The 19,029-nt window shown below is 46.1% G+C and overlaps 1 protein-coding gene across 4 annotated transcripts in view; it reads left to right on the top strand.

Moving 5' to 3' along the window:
* Positions 1–19,029, top strand: part of SENP6 (SUMO specific peptidase 6) — a 150,288-nt gene that overhangs the window by 111,234 nt on the left and 20,025 nt on the right. For all 4 annotated transcript variants that reach the window (XM_054022714.1, XM_054022715.1, XM_054022716.1 and 1 more), the window contains 5 exons: positions 2,519–2,748; positions 3,319–3,428; positions 3,514–3,630; positions 4,577–4,699; positions 5,019–5,111. In XM_054022714.1, the coding sequence (XP_053878689.1) occupies positions 2,519–2,748; positions 3,319–3,428; positions 3,514–3,630; positions 4,577–4,699; positions 5,019–5,111 (673 nt within the window). The remainder of the gene's footprint in view (positions 1–2,518; positions 2,749–3,318; positions 3,429–3,513; positions 3,631–4,576; positions 4,700–5,018; positions 5,112–19,029) is intronic.

Raw genomic sequence — 19,029 nt, 5'->3', positions numbered from 1 at the left:
GTGACCTGGCTCCAGCCCGCTCTGCGCCACCGGTGTGTTCTGGGGTGGCAGTTCCTCCCTGCCCCCCAAGCCTGCTCCTGCCCCCCACAGACCTTGGGCACAGTCTCCCCCCCCACCCCCCCACAGAGGCCTGGTGCTGGCCAGCCCTCCCCCCCCATCGGGGGCGGGGGGAGCGCTGCGTATGGCACCACAATGTCTAGGAACAGCCCTGTAACTAGGGTTCCGTAATGTTTAACAGGATAGACTCCTAAACTCCTGTACTAAAGTCTGGTTCCTCCCAAAGTGGCTGCAGATACTCCAGATTTCTAGAAGCAGGAGAGAGCATGAAGAGTCTTTCCCAGAGGCTCCTTTTATTCAAATTTAATCTGGTATCATCCAAGTGCCTTTTTCCTTTGCAGCTATGTCTGTTTGGGAGGATGGGGGACGGGAAAGACAGGGTGGATGTTTTAAATGTCACATAGTAATAGATGAGCTGGCACATTGCTCCAGCTCGTAAGAGAAGGCAGATGGATTTATTAGTAAAGAAATTACAAAATCAACAAAAAATGAAATCAAAGTGTGTGGTAAACTTCAGCTCAAGTCAGTTTACTTGCATGTTGCTTTCTTAACCCTAATCCTTTTGGTTCTTTGTCAATTTAGATTATAAACCTAATTTAGATTATATACATTTCAGAACGGGGACCTGCTTATTCTAGGTCTGTAAAAGTGCACACGCACACATACATATAATATGACTCTCCTCTTATACCAGATATACATTGGTGTAACTCCATTGATTTCAGTGGCATTGCTTCTAATGAATACTGGTGTTGATATGGGAACAGTTAAGCCCCCTGTCTCCAGATAGAAAACGATGGGGTCTAACTTAGCTGTTACAACTCAAGAAAGAGATCTTGGAGTCATTGTGGATAGTTCTCTGAAAACATCCACTCAATGTGCTGAGGCAGTCAAAAAAGCTAACAGAATGCTGGGAATAATTAAGAAAGGGATAGATAATAGGACAGAAAATATCGTGTTGCCTCTATATACATCCATGGTATGCCCACATCTTGAATACTGCGTGCAGATGTGGTCGCCCCATCTCAAAAAAGATGTATTGGAATTGGAAAAGGTTCAGAAAAGGGCAACAAAAATGATTAGGGGGTATGGAACGGCTTCTGTATGAGGAGTGATTAATAAGACTGGGACTTTTCAGCTTGGAAAAGAGACGGCTAAGGGGAGATATGATTGAGGTCTATAAAATCATAACTGATTTAGAGAAAGTAGATAAGGAAGCATTGTTTACTTCTCATAACACAAGAAATAGGGGTCACCAAATGAAATTAATAGGCAGCAGGTTTAAAACAAATAAAAGGAAGTATTTCTTCACATAACACACAGTCAAACTGTGGAACTCCTTGCCAGAGGATGTTGTGAAGGCCAAGACCATAACAGGGTTCAAAAAAGAACAAGATAAATTCATGGAGGATAGGTCCATCAATGGCCAGGGTGGGTAGAAATGGTGTCCCTAGCCTAGGTTTGCCAGAAGCTGGGAATGAGCAACAGGGGATGGATTACCTGTTCTTTTAATTTCTGGGGCACGTGGCATTGGTCACTGTCAGAAGATAGGATACTGGGCTAGATGGACCTTGGTCTGACCCAATAGGGCCATTCTTATGTTCTTCTTATACTGATATGAAATTATACTGAAATTACAAGACAACAGATATAATACAAAAAAAGAGGAAGTATGGGTGACTTGATAACTTCATTTGCTTTTTAGTGAGGTCCAAATTACAGAGAAGATGCTGCATTTTAAAGTATGTTAGGACCTCTGACTCTGTGTCTATTTTAATATTTGTATCAGGTGTGATTCTCCACATTTCCAAATGATGATGGTAGTATTTTTGCAATACTTTGCACAGGTGTAAATGGCTAGACAAAACGTAAGACATGAGCGAATAAACTGATTATAGTGGTTTTTTTTTTTTTTTTTTTTTTTAATCCTCCAAAAATATACTCCATGTATGTGCTTAATATGGCCAGCAAGCAATTATCGCACTTTCTGTTCTCTTTAACAGTATTTCTTCCTCCCCCCGCCCCCCCCCAGTACACATCGTTTTATGCTGCTGCTGTTATGAGATTTTTTTTTTTTTTTTAGAGTGAGAAATCTATGCATGTTTGTATTTTAGATTATTTGTATTTAGGATAACTTTACCATGCTAAACAAACTTAGGCCAAATTTTTCAAATCTAGATGCATGTCTTTGTGCATTAATTTTGAACCTTGTAAATCAAATATGCCTGATATTTCAGAATACATAAGAGCACACAATACTCATGGGATTTGTGGCGGTTCGCACCTGTGAAAATGAGGATTAACTTTGGGAATCCAATTTGTAAAATTTTGGCACTACTGTTTTAATGCATTTGTTTTAACTTAAGGCTGTTTAACATCAATAACTTTCAAACAGGAAAATCCAGATAGATTTTTATGCATTTTTAAGTTAATTGGCAATTGTGTATCTGTTTTTCCTTAGATCCAGAAGAACAGTACATTGTTCTGATTTTTGAGACTGGCCTTGATGCTCATGGAAATACAATATTTGAAAAAATTGTTGCTGAGATTGGTATCAGGAATAATATTTCTGATTTCTTTGTGAAAATTCCATTTGAAGAAGCCAATGGTAGGCTTGTGGCCTTTACAAAATCCTTGGAAGACAACTCCAAAGGAAGCACTTCTTCTCTTAAAGAAAACAAAATAAAAAATGTAAATATATTTTGTTCGGACCAAAGCTTTACTCTGAGTTGTGATGTCATTTGATTTACAAATACTATGCTTAGACTGTGCTGTTTCATTAGGAGAAATTGTCTTTTAGTATATATTTTTTGTCTTTGTAGCTTTTAGTTCAAATATTTCATTTTTGCAGAATTTTTGCTAAATGTGTTACATTAGTACAATTCCAGAAGAGGAAAATTATTTTGCCTGACTGTTGTTAAATGTAATTAGTGTTTTCTTTTCATCGAATGTAACTCCCTAAGAGCTTGTAGAATTTTGAGCTATCACTTTAGTTTGTCTGCCAGTCAGACTGACATAATATAAGTACCATAAATGAATTAAAACTATTTTTCTTCCCTTTGTTATGTTAAATGGATCTTTTAGACCATGGTACTAATGATATTACCACTCTGTCAAGAAAATGCCTCTGCTTAGCCTCTCAAAGCAGTTTTTTAAAACAATGGAACATGTTTTCTTGGGGGAATTTACAAGGATTTAATAGTTTAATTTTATGAACTTTGAGTGTACAGTTGGAATAAATATTGTATTCATTTTTATAAGGTTGTCTCTGAATCCAAAATGCAGCTGCGAAATGCACCGCCATTTCAATTTTTTGATGATGACGATGAGATTGGAGAGCCACATACGGTCTTTATCGGTCCTATAGAAAAGTAAGATGTCTTTCTGTGTTTTTGCAATGCTTTACTACTTTCTGTGGAGTTTCATATTTATTATTTAATGTATTTTTCTTTGCAGGTTGATAGTTTATCCACCTCCTCCTGCTAAAGGTGGTATTTCTGTGACCAATGAAGACCTCCATTGCCTAAATGAAGGAGAATTTTTAAATGATGTTATTATTGATTTTTATTTAAAGTAAGTTTTGTTATTTCAAGCTTGTTTTTAGCATCTCCTCGCTATGGCTCTTGAAAGCTCTGTAGGTCATGGACTTGGTTTCAAGCTATGTATGTCTGCCAGATTTAGAAGTTGAATTCTTACTTTGTTAAAAGGTTTTCGATCTTATGCTTTGTGTCCTGTTTGACACACATTTAATTTGAAAAAAAGATTCTGCAAATCTTCTCTATAGAGGAAAAATAGTGATAACTAAGTAGGGAAGAAAATAACCTTAGTTTGACCTTCCTCTCTTTAAGGTGAATTTAATTATTTTGATTTATAGAATTTGCTATTCAGAAGTCTTTTAGCAGTCTCTTAGAATGCGATTTTTAAAAATGCCAGTTTTCAACCTATGGTATTAAATGATATACTCATGTGACTGAGGTTTGGGGCCTAATATGTAGAAGTGTATGTATATATAAATTTAATATATTTATTAAAATATATTTTAGAAGAAAAGGGAAGACTGAGAGCCTCAGTTTTATAACGTTAATTTCTCTTGCTTTTGTAACAGAGCTTCAAGGTTGCTGCTTTTTATTTGTACATTGTGTCAGTGACCCATTAACTAATAAGATTAAATTTTCTACATGCTTTAATAACAAAAGAAATTAAACAGAAACCCATAATAAAGGACCAACTCAAACCCACAAAAAATAATGAAATTGCTTGAGTAAAAATGTTGCCTTAAAGTGTGGGTAGCACAGCATTTGTTAGTTTCACTCTAGTTAGTTAACTGAGCCATGACACTTTTGCAGTTCATTCCAATTTAATGAGGGATAGCTTTTGGGTGGGCGCTGCTGTCTAGTCAGTATGGCCACTATGTGGCAGACTTTGTCAGCTAGTAGAGTAACACAGAGCTTTACATAAAAGAACTGCAGGAATTTTAAAAAATAAATAAATAAATAATAGGCTCTTTTTCTTAAAACAGGTATTTGGTCCTAGAAAAACTGAAAAAAGAAGATGCTGACAGAATTCATGTGTTCAGTTCATTTTTCTATAAACGCCTTAATCAAAGAGAGAGAAGAAATCTTCATGAAACTGCAAATCTATCGTAAGTGTGATGTATTAAGTGCTAAACACAATGAAAGCCATAACAATGGAGACATTACACAAATAAAACCTGTAGAAAAAATATATGGAATTGTATTTTAGCTGCTGATGCTAGCTAGAATCTTGGAAGTCTTATCCCAAGAATCATAAATGTAGAATATGCACTACAAATCTTTTTCCACTAGTGCTAATATCATGAAAATATCCAGACAGGTAGTCTTAAAAAAATAATAATAATAAAAATAGTCCAACAAAACAAAGATTACATGGTGGCATAAAATATTGTACAATGATATTGAATATTTTTTCTCTGCTTTCAGAGTACAGCAAAAGCGACATGGGCGAGTAAAAACATGGACACGGCATGTTGACATTTTTGAGAAGGATTTTATTTTTGTTCCCCTTAATGAAGCGTAAGAAAACTGCCTTTTATTAATTTTATATAGTAGAAGTTGTTTGGATTGCCAATTTTTAAATGAAAAGCATGCTTACAGTGATTGCACTTGAAGTTACAGCAAACTTCCCTGTTTCATATGTGGAGTGTTTATCTCAAACTGGTAAAAACTTTCAAAAATGGAAGGACAGTGCAATTGTCATAACACATGAATTATTAGGAAATATGAAGATTGAGCAAAAATGAGACTTCTCTCATGAAAACGATCTTATTTTTCACCTAGCTTTATTTAAAACTTTCTCTTCTAATCTGGTTTTAGTCAGTACTGGTGGGGTTTTTTTACATTGAAACCTTTTTTTTTTTTTTTAACTGATGGATTATGAGACCCCCCCCCCAAGGCATTGAAGTTGCCTGCTCTTGGTTCCAACGGGGCCAAGCCCCCACAGTTGATAAAGTTTATTATTTATATTCCTATAGTACCTAGGAGTTCTAGTCTTGTGCTGGGTCCTGTACAAACAAAAACAGTCCCTGGTCCCAGGAGTTTGCAATTTAAGTACACTTCTACCCCGATATAACGTGACCCGATATAACACAAATTTGGATATAACGCGGTAAAGCGGTGCTCCACGGGGGGCGGGACTGCGCACTCCGGCGGAGCAAAGCAAGTTCGATATAACGCGGTTTCACCTATAACGCGGTAAGATTTTTTTTGGCTCCCGAGGACAGCGTTCTATTGGGGTAGAGGTGTATAAGGCAAGAGATAACAGACAGATACAGATAGATTGAGGAGTACAAGGCAACAGAGAGACCGCTTTGGTCAACATAATAGGCAGTGAGGTTGCTGGTACGCAGAAACAACAGTCATCAAGTTTTTTGTAGACATCACAGTAAAGGAGAGTTCTTCTTCGAGTGCTTGCTCATATCCATTCCATTAGGTGTGCGCGCGCCGCGTGCACGATCGTCGGAAGATTTTCTACCCTAGCAACACCGTCGGGTCGGCTGTGGAGCCCCCTAGAGTGGCGCCTCCATGGCGCTGAATATATACCCCAGCCGACCCGGCGCCCCCTCCGTTCCTTCTTACCGCCCCTGACGGTCGTTGGAACTGTGGAGCGCGGCATAGCTGTCCTCCACTCTCCCTAGCTTAGTTAGTTATTCGCAGTTGTAGTTATAGTTATAGTTCTAGTGTTTATAGTTAAATAGTTTTTAAAGTTGTTCTAGTTGTTATAGTAGTCCAGGGGATTAAGGGGGTCGTCTCCCCCTTTCTTCCCCGGCCGCGGGCCCGGGCTCATGCCCAACGCTCCCGGCTTCAAGCAGTGCGCCTCCTGCGCTAAGCCTATGCCCACGAGCGACCCGCACGACTCCTGTCTGAAGTGCCTGGGAGAGTCCCACCAAACAGATAAGTGCAAGATCTGTAAGGCCTTCAGACCAAGGACCAAGAAAGAACGGGACTTTCGGCTCCGGCAACTCCTGATGGAGGCGGCACTTAGTCCGGACACTCCCTCTACAAGCCAAGCCCCGGCACCTAGCGCCTCGGTGCGCAGTGCCCCGGCAGCACCGGCCATGCCGACCACGCGAGTGGTGTCGGACAAGCCGCCCCGGCACCGGACCTCGTCGGCACCGCAACAAGTGCCTCGACGCTGGTCATTATCCCCGGGGCATAAAAAAGCCCATAAGACGGGGGCCTCCGTGCCGAAGACGCCGGCTCCCCCAGTGCCTGGGGTAGAGCCGATTCCGCCGGTGGAGCACCGAAAACAGGTGCCTCCAGCACTGTCGACTCCGGCGCCGAGACCGTTGAGTCCGGTGCAGATAGCGTCTCCACCGAGACCGGCGGTGATACAACTCCCGTCGACTCCAGAGACCTTCACGGCGGCGAGAGACTTGATAGCTCTCACGGAGCCGGCACCGCCTCAACCACCGGCACCGACGGCACCGTTGACTCGCCCGGTCCAGTCGAGGGGGAAACCTGCCTTGATGCGCCCTCCATCGCAAGGGCTGGAACCTCGGCACCGGTCCAGGTCCCGAAGCAGGTCCCCACGCCGCTCGCAGTCCCGGCACCGAATATCACCTCGGCACCGGTCGTACTCGCGGCCAAGATCTTCGTCACGGCACCGCTCTACGTCTCGGCACCGCTATGATCGTCGGCACCGATCAACGTCGAGACGTAGTTCTCGGCACCGCCACGGTCGACGCTCGACGTCGAGAGGCCGCTCCCGGCACCGGGCATACTCCAGGTCCTCGTCGAGGTCCAGATCCGGCTCCCGGCACCGACGAGGTCATCGGCACCGATCGCGGTCCCGGCACCGTTCGCCGGCACCGCGTAGAGATAGATCATCTCCGGACCGGCACCGTGCGGCACCGCAGCTTACGGGAATCGTTCCGTCTCTCTCGGCACCGCCATGGCCATCAAGATCGGTGTCTCGCTCCTCCGAAGACCTGTCGAGATCGGCATACCCCCCTCAAGGGCAAGCCGAGGAACGGGACTTGGGCCATTGGCAGGAGATGACAGAGGACCATTCTCATGGCCCATCTCACTGGTCGTTTTGGACCCCGTGGGCGTACCACCAGGAGCAAGGGGCTCCAATACCCTCGACCTCTCGCTCGGGTCACTCCGTTAGAAGGGCCCCGGAGTCTACCATCTCTCGGCCTCCGCCAGGGGGCATGGAGGCTTCCGTGTCCACGCCACCCGACGCCAAGGACCCAAGCACAGGTGATGCTCCGGCCCAGGAGCAGGGGGACCAGGACCCTCCCTTGGATCCTGTACCACCGGAGGCATCTTCCTCTTCCTCTCCGGATGAGGCAGTGGCGGGCACATCATGTACAGGTCCTCCTCCGATAGATCTTCGGGCTCACCAGGATCTCCTGCGTAGGATGGCCCGTAATATGGACCTGCAGGCGGAGGAGATAGTGGAGGTGCAGGACCCTATCGTGAACATCCTCTGAGCGGATGCTCCATCGAGGGTGGCGTTACCCCTGATCCGCACGATACAGGCCAATGCAGATACGATATGGCAAACTCCTGCCTCTATCCCACCCACAGCGAGAGGGGTGGAAAGGAAATACTTTGTCCCGTCTAAAGACTACGGGTACTTGTATACCCACCCCCAACCGTGTTCACTGGTGGTGGCATCAGTGAACGCAAGAGAGCGCCACGGTCAGCAGGCTGCAGCGCCTAAATCAAAGGAGGCTAAGCGACTCGATTTGTTTGGTCGTAAAGTTTACTCAGCCGGAGGGCTGCAACTTAGAGCGGCGAACCAGCAGGCGCTCCTGAGCCGCTACAACTTTAACTCCTGGAACTCTATGGGGAAGTTTAAGGAGTTGGTTCCCCAAGAGTCCAGGGAAGAGTTTGGAGCCATGGTAGAGGAGGGTAAGAAGGTGGCTCGGACCTCCTTGCAGGCCTCCTTGGACATAGCGGACTCGGCTGCGAGGACCCTGGCTTCGGGTATCGCTATGCGGAGGATCTCCTGGCTTCAGGTTTCGGGTTTGCCTCCTGAGCTGCAGCAAACCCTACAGGATCTGCCCTTTGAGGGACATGGATTGTTCTCGGACAAGACGGACTCTCGCCTGCAGAGCCTCAAGGACTCGAGAACAATCATGCGCTCCCTGGGGATGCATGTTGCGGGCCCTCAGCGCAGACCATTTAGGCCACAGCCTCAGCGCTTCTACCCCCCCCCGCCTCGTCAGAGACAGGACTCGACCCGGAGGCGAGGGCGAGGTGGTAGGAGAAGGTGGTCCGGCCCTCAACCAGGCCAGAACCAGGGGCCACCTAGACCACCTTCAGGCCCCAGGCAGAACTTTTGAAGGTGCGGTCGAGGACGGCGCCCCAGTCATCCCCCAGGATCCAGCCCCCTCCTTCCGGGATCGCCTCTCCCACTTCCACCGTGCTTGGTCCCTTATAACTTCGGACCGTTGGGTCCTCCGCACGGTGGAGAGGGGATACGCTATCCAGTTTTCTTCTATCCCCCCCCTCCCACCCCCTTTCCCCGTCCCTCTTCAGGGACCCTTCTCACGAGCAACTTCTTATACAGGAGGTTTCTACGCTCCTGGCCCTGGGGGCCATAGAGGAGGTTCCGATAGAGTTAAGGGGCAGGGGATTTTATTCCCGTTACTTCCTGATCCCCAAGTCCAAAGGAGGTCTGCGGCCCATCTTGGACTTGCGCGGACTCAACAAATTCGTAGTAAAGTTGAAGTTCCGCATGGTCTCTTTGGGGGCCATTATCCCTTCCCTCGATCCTGGAGACTGGTTCGCCGCCCTCGACATGAAAGACGCATACTTTCACATCACAATTTACCCACCTCACAGACGCTTCCTCCGATTCGTGGTAAACACGGTGCACTACCAATTTGCAGTCCTTCCCTTCGGCCTATCCTCGGCCCCAAGAGTGTTCACGAAATGTATGGCTGTTGTGGCAGCGTACCTTCGTCGACAAGGGATACAGGTGTTCCCGTACCTAGACGACTGGCTGGTACGCGGTCGCACCAAGGAGCAAGTTCAAGCTCACGTCCACATAATACTGCACACATTCAACGAGTTGGGCATCCTACTCAAAAAGGACAAATCCACTCTAGAACCTACCCAGAGAATAGAATTCATCGGCGCAGTTCTAGACTCCAGACGTGCACAAGCCATCCTGCCAGACAACCGCTTTGGCACCATCAAGAACCTCATTCAAGGGCTCAAGGCTTTCCCAACTACCACGGTGAGGTCGTGCCTCACCCTGCTGGGTCACATGGCTTCCTGCACGTACGTAACCAGGCATGCCAGACTTCGGCTTCGCCCACTTCAAACCTGGGTGTCATCAATATACCGCCCACATCGGGACAGCCTGAACATGGTGGTCACGGTCCCGAACTCGGTCCTGACCTCCCTCACCTGGTGGCTAGATCACAATGTGGTCTGCGAGGGGATGCCTTTTCACACCCCACAACCCTCTCTGCACCTGGTCACAGACGCTTCATCTCTGGGTTGGGGCGCCCATCTCAACGAACACCATACCCAGGGCCTGTGGACTGCACCCCAGTTAGCCCTGCATATCAATGTTCGGGAACTGATGGCGGTACGACTGGCGTGCCATGCATTTCTCAATCTCCTACGTGGCCGTTGTGTGTTAGTTCTCATCGACAACACCACGGCCATGTTTTACATCAACAAGCAAGGAGGAGCACGTTCGTCAATTCTATGCCAAGAGGCCATTCGCCTGTGGGACTTCTGCATCGCCCACTCAATCCATCTCACGGCATCGTTCCTCCCTGGAGTCCAGAACACTCTAGCGGACCGACTCAGCAGGTCCTTCCAGACGCACGAGTGGTCTATCCGTCCGGACATCATACATTCCATCTTCCAGAAGTGGGGATTTGCCAGATAGACCTGTTTGCATCTCGAGACAACAGGAAGTGCCACGTGTTCTGCTCCCTACAAGGTCGAGCTCCGGGCTCCCTCTCGGATGCGTTTCTCCTTCCCTGGAAAGACCAACTGTTTTATGCCTTCCCTCCGTTTCCTCTGGTCCACAAGGTACTGCTCAAATTGCGCAGAGACCAGGCACAGGTAATTCTGATCGCTCCAGCGTGGCCGAGACAACATTGGTACACCACACTGTTGGAACTCTCGGTTCAGACACCGATCCCGCTTCCATTATGTCCGGATCTCATCTCTCAGGACCACGGCCGGCTGCGTCACCCCGACCTGCAATCACTCCACCTCACAGCGTGGCTGCTCCATGGTTCACCCAGGCAGAGCAGCAATGCTCGCACTCTGTCCAACAGATTCTGCTGAGCAGTAGGAAGCCCTCAACACGCACCACGTACCTGGCCAAGTGGAAGCGGTTCTCCTGTTGGTGCGAACAACGAGCCACGTCCCCGTTGCAGGCACCCATTCCTCTCATTTTGGAATATCTCCTCTCCCTAAAACAGCAGGGGTTGGCGATATCTTCAATTAGAGTTCACCTGGCCGCTATATCGGCTTTTCACCCAGGGGAACTCGCGTCCTCAGTATTCTCTAACCCGATGGTCGTTAGATTCCTCAAGGGCTTAGACCGGATGTACCCACAACAACGTCAGCCCATCCCGACGTGGGACCTCAACCTGGTTCTCTCCAAGCTCACAGGTCCTCCATTCGAGCCACTGGCCACCTGTTCACTTCTGTACCTATCATGGAAGACAGCCTTCCTCGTAGCCATCACCTCAGCAAGGCGCGTTTCTGAACTCAGGGCGCTTACATCTGAGCCCCCTTACACAGTTTTTCATAAGGATAAAGTGCAGCTTCGTCCACATCCTGCCTTTCTCCCTAAGGTGGTTTCTCCTTTTCATATCAACCAGGATATATTTCTCCCGGTCTTTTATCCCAAACCACATGCCACTCGCCAGGATCAACGTTTGCATTCCCTGGACGTACGAAGGGCCCTGGCCTTCTATATTGACCGCACAAAGCACTTTAGAAAGACGACGCAACTCTTCGTTGCAGTGGCCGACCGAATGAAAGGCTCACCGGTCTCCTCACAACGCCTATCCTCCTGGATTACGTCTTGCATCCGGACTTGCTATGACCTGGCAGGTGTCTCAGTACCGCACCTCACCGCTCACTCCATGAGGGCCCAAACCTCCTCGACTGCTTTCCTGGCACATGTTCCGATACAGGACATTTGTAGAGCGGTGGTTTGGTCATCAGTCCACACGTTTACAGCTCACTATGCACTAGTGCAGCAGTCCAGGGACGATGCTGCATTCGGGTCAGCGGTTTTGCACACAGCAATGTCTCACTCCGACCCCACCACCTAAGTTGGGCTTGGGAGTCACCTAATGGAATGGATATGAGCAAGCACTCGAAGAAGAAAAAACGGTTACTCACCGTTGTAACTGTTGTTCTTCGAGATGTGTTGCTCATATCCATTCCAAACCCGCCCCCCGTCCCCACTGTCGGAGTAGCCGGCAAGAAGGAACTGAGGGGGCGCCGGGTCGGCTGGGGTATATATTCAGCGCCATGGAGGCGCCACTCTAGGGGGCTCCACAGCCGACCCGACGGTGTTGCTAGGGTAGAAAATCTTCCGACGATCGTGCACGCGGCGCGCGCACACCTAATGGAATGGATATGAGCAACACATCTCGAAGAACAACAGTTACAACGGTGAGTAACCGTTTTTTTTAAGGAGAGATTTGAAGGTAGGTAATGCAATGGTCTTGCAGATGTTTATGGGGACTGCCTCCCAAACATGTTGGGGTAGCATGGGAGGAAGCTTGAAAGTACGTTTGAAAATTTAACAATTGGGCAAGAGAGACTGCTCTTATGGGCCAATTGGAGGTGAATACTGACAGCTAAATAGCAAATGAGAGATGATAGCTAGTGTGGGGATGGACTGTAAAGGGCCTTGAAAGTGAATACCAACAGCTTATGTTAGATTGGATAGAAAGGGGGGAACCAATGAGTGGACTCATAGAGGTGACATCAAAGTGACAGGTTAAGAAAATGATCTTTGCAGCTGTATTCTGAATGGAAGTGTGCAGGGTAAGATTGCATTTGTGAAGGCCAGAGAGAAAGATGTAGTAGGATGTGAGATGATGAGAGTGTGGCTGAGAGTTTTAGCTGTGTGGATGAATAGAAAGGCTGTATCTTAGAGATGTTATGCAGAAAGAATCACCAAGATTTAGATATAGCCTGGACATAAGGATCTAGAGACCGGTCCAAGTCCAAGGTTAGGGCCTGAGGCCTTGTCTACTCTACAGGGGAAATTCAGTCTAAGCTACCCAATTTGAATTACATGAATAGCGTAACTCAAATCAACGTAACTTTGATCCTACTTACAGTGGGTCCACACTACGCGATGTCAATGGGAGATGCTATCCTGTCGACTCCCCCTACTCTTCTTGATCCGGTGGGGTATAGGAGTTGACTGGAGAGCAATCTGCGATTCAGTAAACCCACTAAATCGACTGCCGATGCATCGATCGCAGCTCGTCGATCCCCACAGACAGTTGGAGAGCAGAGGAGAAGGTTCCTTCAAAGGACATATTGAAGGAATGACTAGAGAAGTAGGAGGAGAACAAGGAGAAGCAGAGTGACAGAAGCCAAGGGAGGACAAGAGTTCAAGAACATAGTCAAGTTTGTAAAAGGTGGCTGATCAAGGAGCATAAGGATGGAGTACTAGTTCAGAAGCTATCTATGACATGGGAGAAGGAGATGTGAGTTGTAGAAGGGGAAGGAAGAAGGGAAGGGAAGCGGAGGGGAGAGTGAGAAGATTGTTGTATTTTGTCAATTTTCTCTTGGAAGCAATTGCCAAGAATCTGCATGGAGAGGGAAGTGAAAGCGGTTGAAATGCTTGTCTTCATCACTTTATCTAGGTGTAATTATTTTCCTTAATATTCTTTTTAAACCATCACCTTCCCTGTGTAAGAAGGTAGACTTAGTGTAAGTTTTATACAGCAAAGGCAAACCCGTGGCTGGCTCTTACCAGCTGACTTGGGCTCACGGGGCTTGGGTCATGGGGCTGTTTCATTGTCATGTAGACTTCCGGGCTTGGGCTGGTGCACGAGCCCTGTGAGCCTGAATCGACTGGTATGGGCCAGCTGCAGGTTTTTCTTTTCTGTGTAGACATACCCTTGCTGACTTGGGCTCAGGGTAAGGGTCTGTTTAACTGTGGTGTAGATGTTCAGGCTCAGGCTGTAGCCCAAACTCTGGGACCCTCCCCCCTTGCAGGGTACTAGAGCTGGGCTTGAGCCCAAATATCTACATTGCAGTTAAATAGCCCCGCATGCCCAAGTCAGCTGGCACAGGCCAACCACGGGTTTTTAATTGTAGTGTAGACATACCCTTGGTGACTTCCTAATGGTCATCAGGAAGCGTTAATGTTAAGTGCTTCTCCAAAGACAAAAGCACGTTACCTTCTGCTCACCTAACATCCATCAAAATGAGCAAAAATATCAAGGTCATTCTCAAACTCATTACTCCTTTTAGAAACATGAGCGGTTACTATTAATTCTTCAGCCAACTTTTTAAGAAAACGTAGACACTTATGGGAAACTACAACTGGAATAATATAAAGAATGAAAACTTTGACTAAGAACAGTGACATATTTATAAGAAGTGGTAGCTTTCTGAATGTTTGGAATACGAAGGGTGAGATTCTGATCTATGAAGAGAAGAGAGGGAAGAGCATCTTCGCCAGCAGGCTGGGTAACCTAGTGAGGAGGGCTTTAAACTAGGTTCACCGGGGGAAGGAGACCAAAGCCCTGAGGTAAGTGGGGAAATGGGATCCTGGGAGGAAGCACAAGCAGGAGAGCGCAACAGGGGAGACTCCTGTCTCATGCTGAGAAAGAGGGACGATCGATGAGTTATCTAAAGTGCCTATACACAAATGCAAGAAGCCTGAGAAACAAGCAGGGAGAACTGGAAATCCTGGCACAGTCAGGGAACTATGATCCGTTTGGAATAACAGAGACTTGGTGGGATAACTCACATGACTGGAGTACTGTCATGGCTGGATATGAACTGTTCAGGAAGGACAGGCAGGGCAGAAAAGGTGGGGGAGTTGCGTTGTATGTAAGAGAGGAGTATGACTGCTCAGAGCTCCGGTATGAAACTGCAGAAAAACCTGAGAGTCTGTGGATAAAGTTGAGAAGAGTGAGCAACAAGGGTGATGTCGTGGTTGGAGTCTGCTATAGACCACCAGACCAGGGGGATGAGGTGGACGAGGCTTTCTTCTGGCAACTAGCAGAAGTTGCTAGATCGCAGGCCCTGGTTCTCATGGGAGACTTTAATCACCCTGATATCTGCTGGGAGAGCAATACAGCGGTGCACAGACAATCCAGGAAGTTTTTGAAAAGTGTGGGGGACAATTTTCTGGTGCAAGTGCTGGAGGAACCAACTAGGGGCAGAGCTTTTCTTGACCTGCTGCTCACAAACTGGGAAGAATTAGTAGGGGAAGCAAAAGTGGATGGGAACCTGGGAGGCAGTGACCATGAGATGGTCGAGTTCAGGATCCTGACACAAGGAAGAAAGGAGAGCAGCAGAATACGGACCCTGGACTTCAGAAAAGCAGACTTTGACTCCCTCAGGGAACTGATGGGCAGGATCCCCTGGGAGAACAACATGAAAGGCAAAGGGGTCCAGGAGAGCTGGCTGTATTTTAAAGAATCCTTATTGCGGTTGCAGGAACAAACCATCCCGATGTGTAGAAAGAATAGTAAATATGGCAGGCAACCAGCTTGGCTAAACAGTGAAATCCTTGCTGATCTTAAACGCAAAAAAGAAGCTTACAAGAAGTGGAAGATTGGACCAGGAAGGAGTATAAAAATATTGCTCAGGCATGCAGGAGTGAAATCAGGAAGGCCAAATCACACTTGGAGTTGCAGTTAGCAAGAGATGTTAAGAGTAACAAGAAGGGTTTCTTCAGGTATGTTAGCAACAAGAAGAAAATCAAGGAAAGTGTGGGCCCCTTACTGAATGAGGGAGGCAACCTAGTGACCGAGGATGTGGAAAAAGCTAATGTACTCAATGCTTTTTTTGCCTCTGTCTTCACGAACAAGGTCAGCTCCCAGATTGCTGCACTGGGCAGCACAATATGGGGAGAAGGTGACCAGCCCTCTGTGGAGAAAGAAGTGGTTCGGGACTGTTTAGAAAAACTGGACATGCACAAGTCCCTGGGGCCGGATGCGCCGAGGGTGCTAAAGGAGTTGGCGGGTGAGATTGCAGAGCCATTAGCCATTATTTTTGAAAACTCATGGCGATCGGGGGAGGTCCCAGATGACTGGAAAAAGGCTAATGTAGTGCCCATCTTTAAAAAAGGGAAGGAGGAGGATCCGGGGAACTAATTGGGAATTTGTCCTGCTTTGAGCAGGGGTATAGACTAGATGACCTCTTGAGGTCCCTTCCAACTCTGATATTCTGTGATTCTATGATTCTTATCAAAGCTGCCCAAAATCTTGCTTGTATGCAAAAAGCCTATAAAGAAGCTCTTTAAGCTATTTTCCTCTTTCTTTGTGCACTTGTTCAGTGGTTGGCCCTAAAGAGGCAGTATGATCTAGTTGACCGAGCACAGGACAAGGAATTTGAATTCTATTCCCTGCTCTGCGAATGATTTGTTATGTAGCCTTAAGCAAGTCTCTTAATCTCTCTCTTCCACGGTTTTCATAGCTGCAAAGTGAGAATAATTCTTAATCCTGAAACATGCCATTGAGCTAGAAATATGCTTATGAGCTTAGTTAAACATTGCACTGAACTTTGAAGATATCCGGTATTAAAAGGCCTTGTCTATACTAGCGAAATTTGGACTGCTGGCATGCCTGTAACATACCCATGTGTCCACACAAACTTACTCATATTGGTTCACAGACAGTCACACACTTAGATTGCACTTCCTCTGGTCAAGGCAAGTCACCATGTTGGGCTCCACTAATGTAACGCTAGCTGATTATGAAGCAAGTCTTGGAAGAAGCCATTGTACGAGCACTCTCTGCCATGCGGCACAAGGCAGATGTCTGGGCACTTGAGAGAATCTGAGAGACAATGGTTGTCGCAGCTGAAACTCTGTAATTTGGTACTTCCTGGAAAGCAGGGTATTGCTTGCTCTGAGAAACAGAGTAAGGAAAAAAATAAAAATGTTGAAGGTCCAATCCAGTATGGGCCAAGGTAACATCCACTCAGGGGCAGACATGAAAACATTGGACTTTTTTCATCTGTGGAGTCTGAGGTACTATTGGACAGCATCCAGACACCCAGCATAAGGCTTGTAAGGATCTGACTGGAGGACACCATTAGGATGGTTGAGTCTAAGGCAAGAGATATTTGAAAACCAAGAGGTGCTGGAGACCATGCTGGGATCACAGGACCTATTAAGAATTTCTGGAGTTGGCAGTGAAGATTGTTCAGGCGGAAGAGTACTTTGGAGATGAGGGGACTTCTGTATAAGGTATATGAACTTTTGTTTGTTCGTTTATTTCTGCTGATCACGGCTAGTTTTGCGGCTCATGAATGGGCGAACAGACTTCTGGGTTCATAAGATCATTGCCATAATTGTGAAACTGGCAGATGCGGTCTCAAGTGAAAGCGGAAGTCACTCCTACCATGCCCTCCAGCCTCTGCAAGTGTCCTCTCTGCCCTGATTGTGCTCCCACAGCACAGTGGCAGCTTTTTATGCCCTCCCCATTCATCCAGCTTTGCTCCACTAGATTCCAGCAGGTAGGCAGCTCTCTCTAACCTTCTTCCACTTGAGGTTGAATAAGGTGTTTCAAGTAAAGCCAAAGTTTCTGGGAACTAACAGTGGCTAGCTAAGTCATGCCACATGTCCATATGCAAAACTGTAGTCCAGTAATTTTAAAAGTCAAACACTTAAATACAGAAAATATAAAAGAAGAAATTCATTGCAACAAGCTAGGGCATCTTAGCCCTAGCATGTACTTGCATTATATCTGTTGTTTCATATGCCAGGCTAAGGTATCCGTTCAATTGGCTACCTAGTTGCAAATGCATTGTGTTCTGCTTTTTGCTTAATTCATATCAAAATTTTGGTACAAGCTCATTGTTTGCACCCAATTAGAGCAGTTTGCTAACAGCCACAGTCAAGGGGCATGGAATCTCGGATCTTTTCTCCTCTTCCATTGTCTTCACTGCTATTCATTAAGAACTGGTCAATATACAGTTTTTGTACTGCTATAACATCAGTTGCAGGCGTGATTTTTTTTTTAAACTGATACTGTTATATTACTATAACTCCTAACGTAGATGCAGTTAGACTAGTATAAAAGTGCTATACAAGTATAGTGTATTCCTGTTCAGGAAGGGTAATAAACTACCCTGCTATAACTGCATCCACCCAAGGGGAGTTGTACTGCTTTTTAATTATACCAGAATTATTAAAGCAGCACCGTTTTTGTGTGTAGACAAGGCAGAGCAGTAACCTAAGTAGAGAATGTATTTTTAACTAAAAATTTTGAAATCTGCAAATTTTTGCCAATTCAGACTATTGTCTTTACCAATCAGACCAGAAGATGATGCTAATATACCTGTGGCCCTATGGAGCCTTCTTATGTGTGTTTAATTTTGGAGCATGTCCTTAAATTATAATCCATGAGAATAACTCAAGTGTGACTTTATCCCTCTGTCCCGCTTGTTATTTGTTTTTGTTTTGTTTGCTGGAGACTTAACTATAAAGGTTATGTTAAGGTGCCTGCAATAAATGTTTCTTTAGTCCCTTTTGAAATATACCACCCCTATCAAACCACTTCCCTGCCGCCACCACCACACACGCATGTGCATTGGTCCCAGTAATCCAGCACCTATTCCCAATGAGCCATATTATAAATGTTGTTAGTGTTGGTTTATGCCCCTATCATTTCAAATCCCAAGACAGACTGTGCCATTAATGACCTAATGCATATTAAACCTATCCTTCTCGCTTCAGTGACTACTATTGCACCAAGAGTATCACAGAGCAGAAAAGGAACCAGGAATCCAGGAACACAAGTAGTTGAGTGCTTGACCATCCTCTGGGGAAGGAAAGTGAAAATGAGATCTTTCTTAATGTGTGGGTTTTTGTTTTTGTTTTTGGGGTTTTTTTGTTTTGCTTTTGGTTTGTTTTTTTTTAAGCACCACTCTTACCGAGTTTGAGGAGTCACATACCAACATTTTATTTGTTATTTTTAAGACAACTGATTTAGCCAAGAGAACAGAGTATCAATGAATAAATATACATCATGATAAAGGTATGAAGCTGCAGGAGCAAGAGGTACATGAGGAGTTCCTGAAAGAATATTTGCAGGTGCAAAGGCAGCAAGCACACTTATCCCAACAGTAGTCCCCTGCACTTGTTAAATATGTACCATCTCCTCAGGACAATGCCATGGTACAGGAGAGTAGCAGCTTTTGTTTGGCTGCCACCTATACTTGTATGCTCCCTTCCATACGTTCTCATAGCACTCCACTTGTGCCAGCAATCAAGACAAAGAGAACAGGA

The sequence above is a fragment of the Malaclemys terrapin genome, chromosome 3 (genome assembly GCF_027887155.1).
Source record: "Malaclemys terrapin pileata isolate rMalTer1 chromosome 3, rMalTer1.hap1, whole genome shotgun sequence".
NCBI classification, from domain to species: domain Eukaryota; kingdom Metazoa; phylum Chordata; order Testudines; family Emydidae; genus Malaclemys; species Malaclemys terrapin.
The sequence above is the reverse complement of the archived record's forward strand: the minus strand, read 5'-3'. Positions and strand labels throughout refer to the sequence as shown.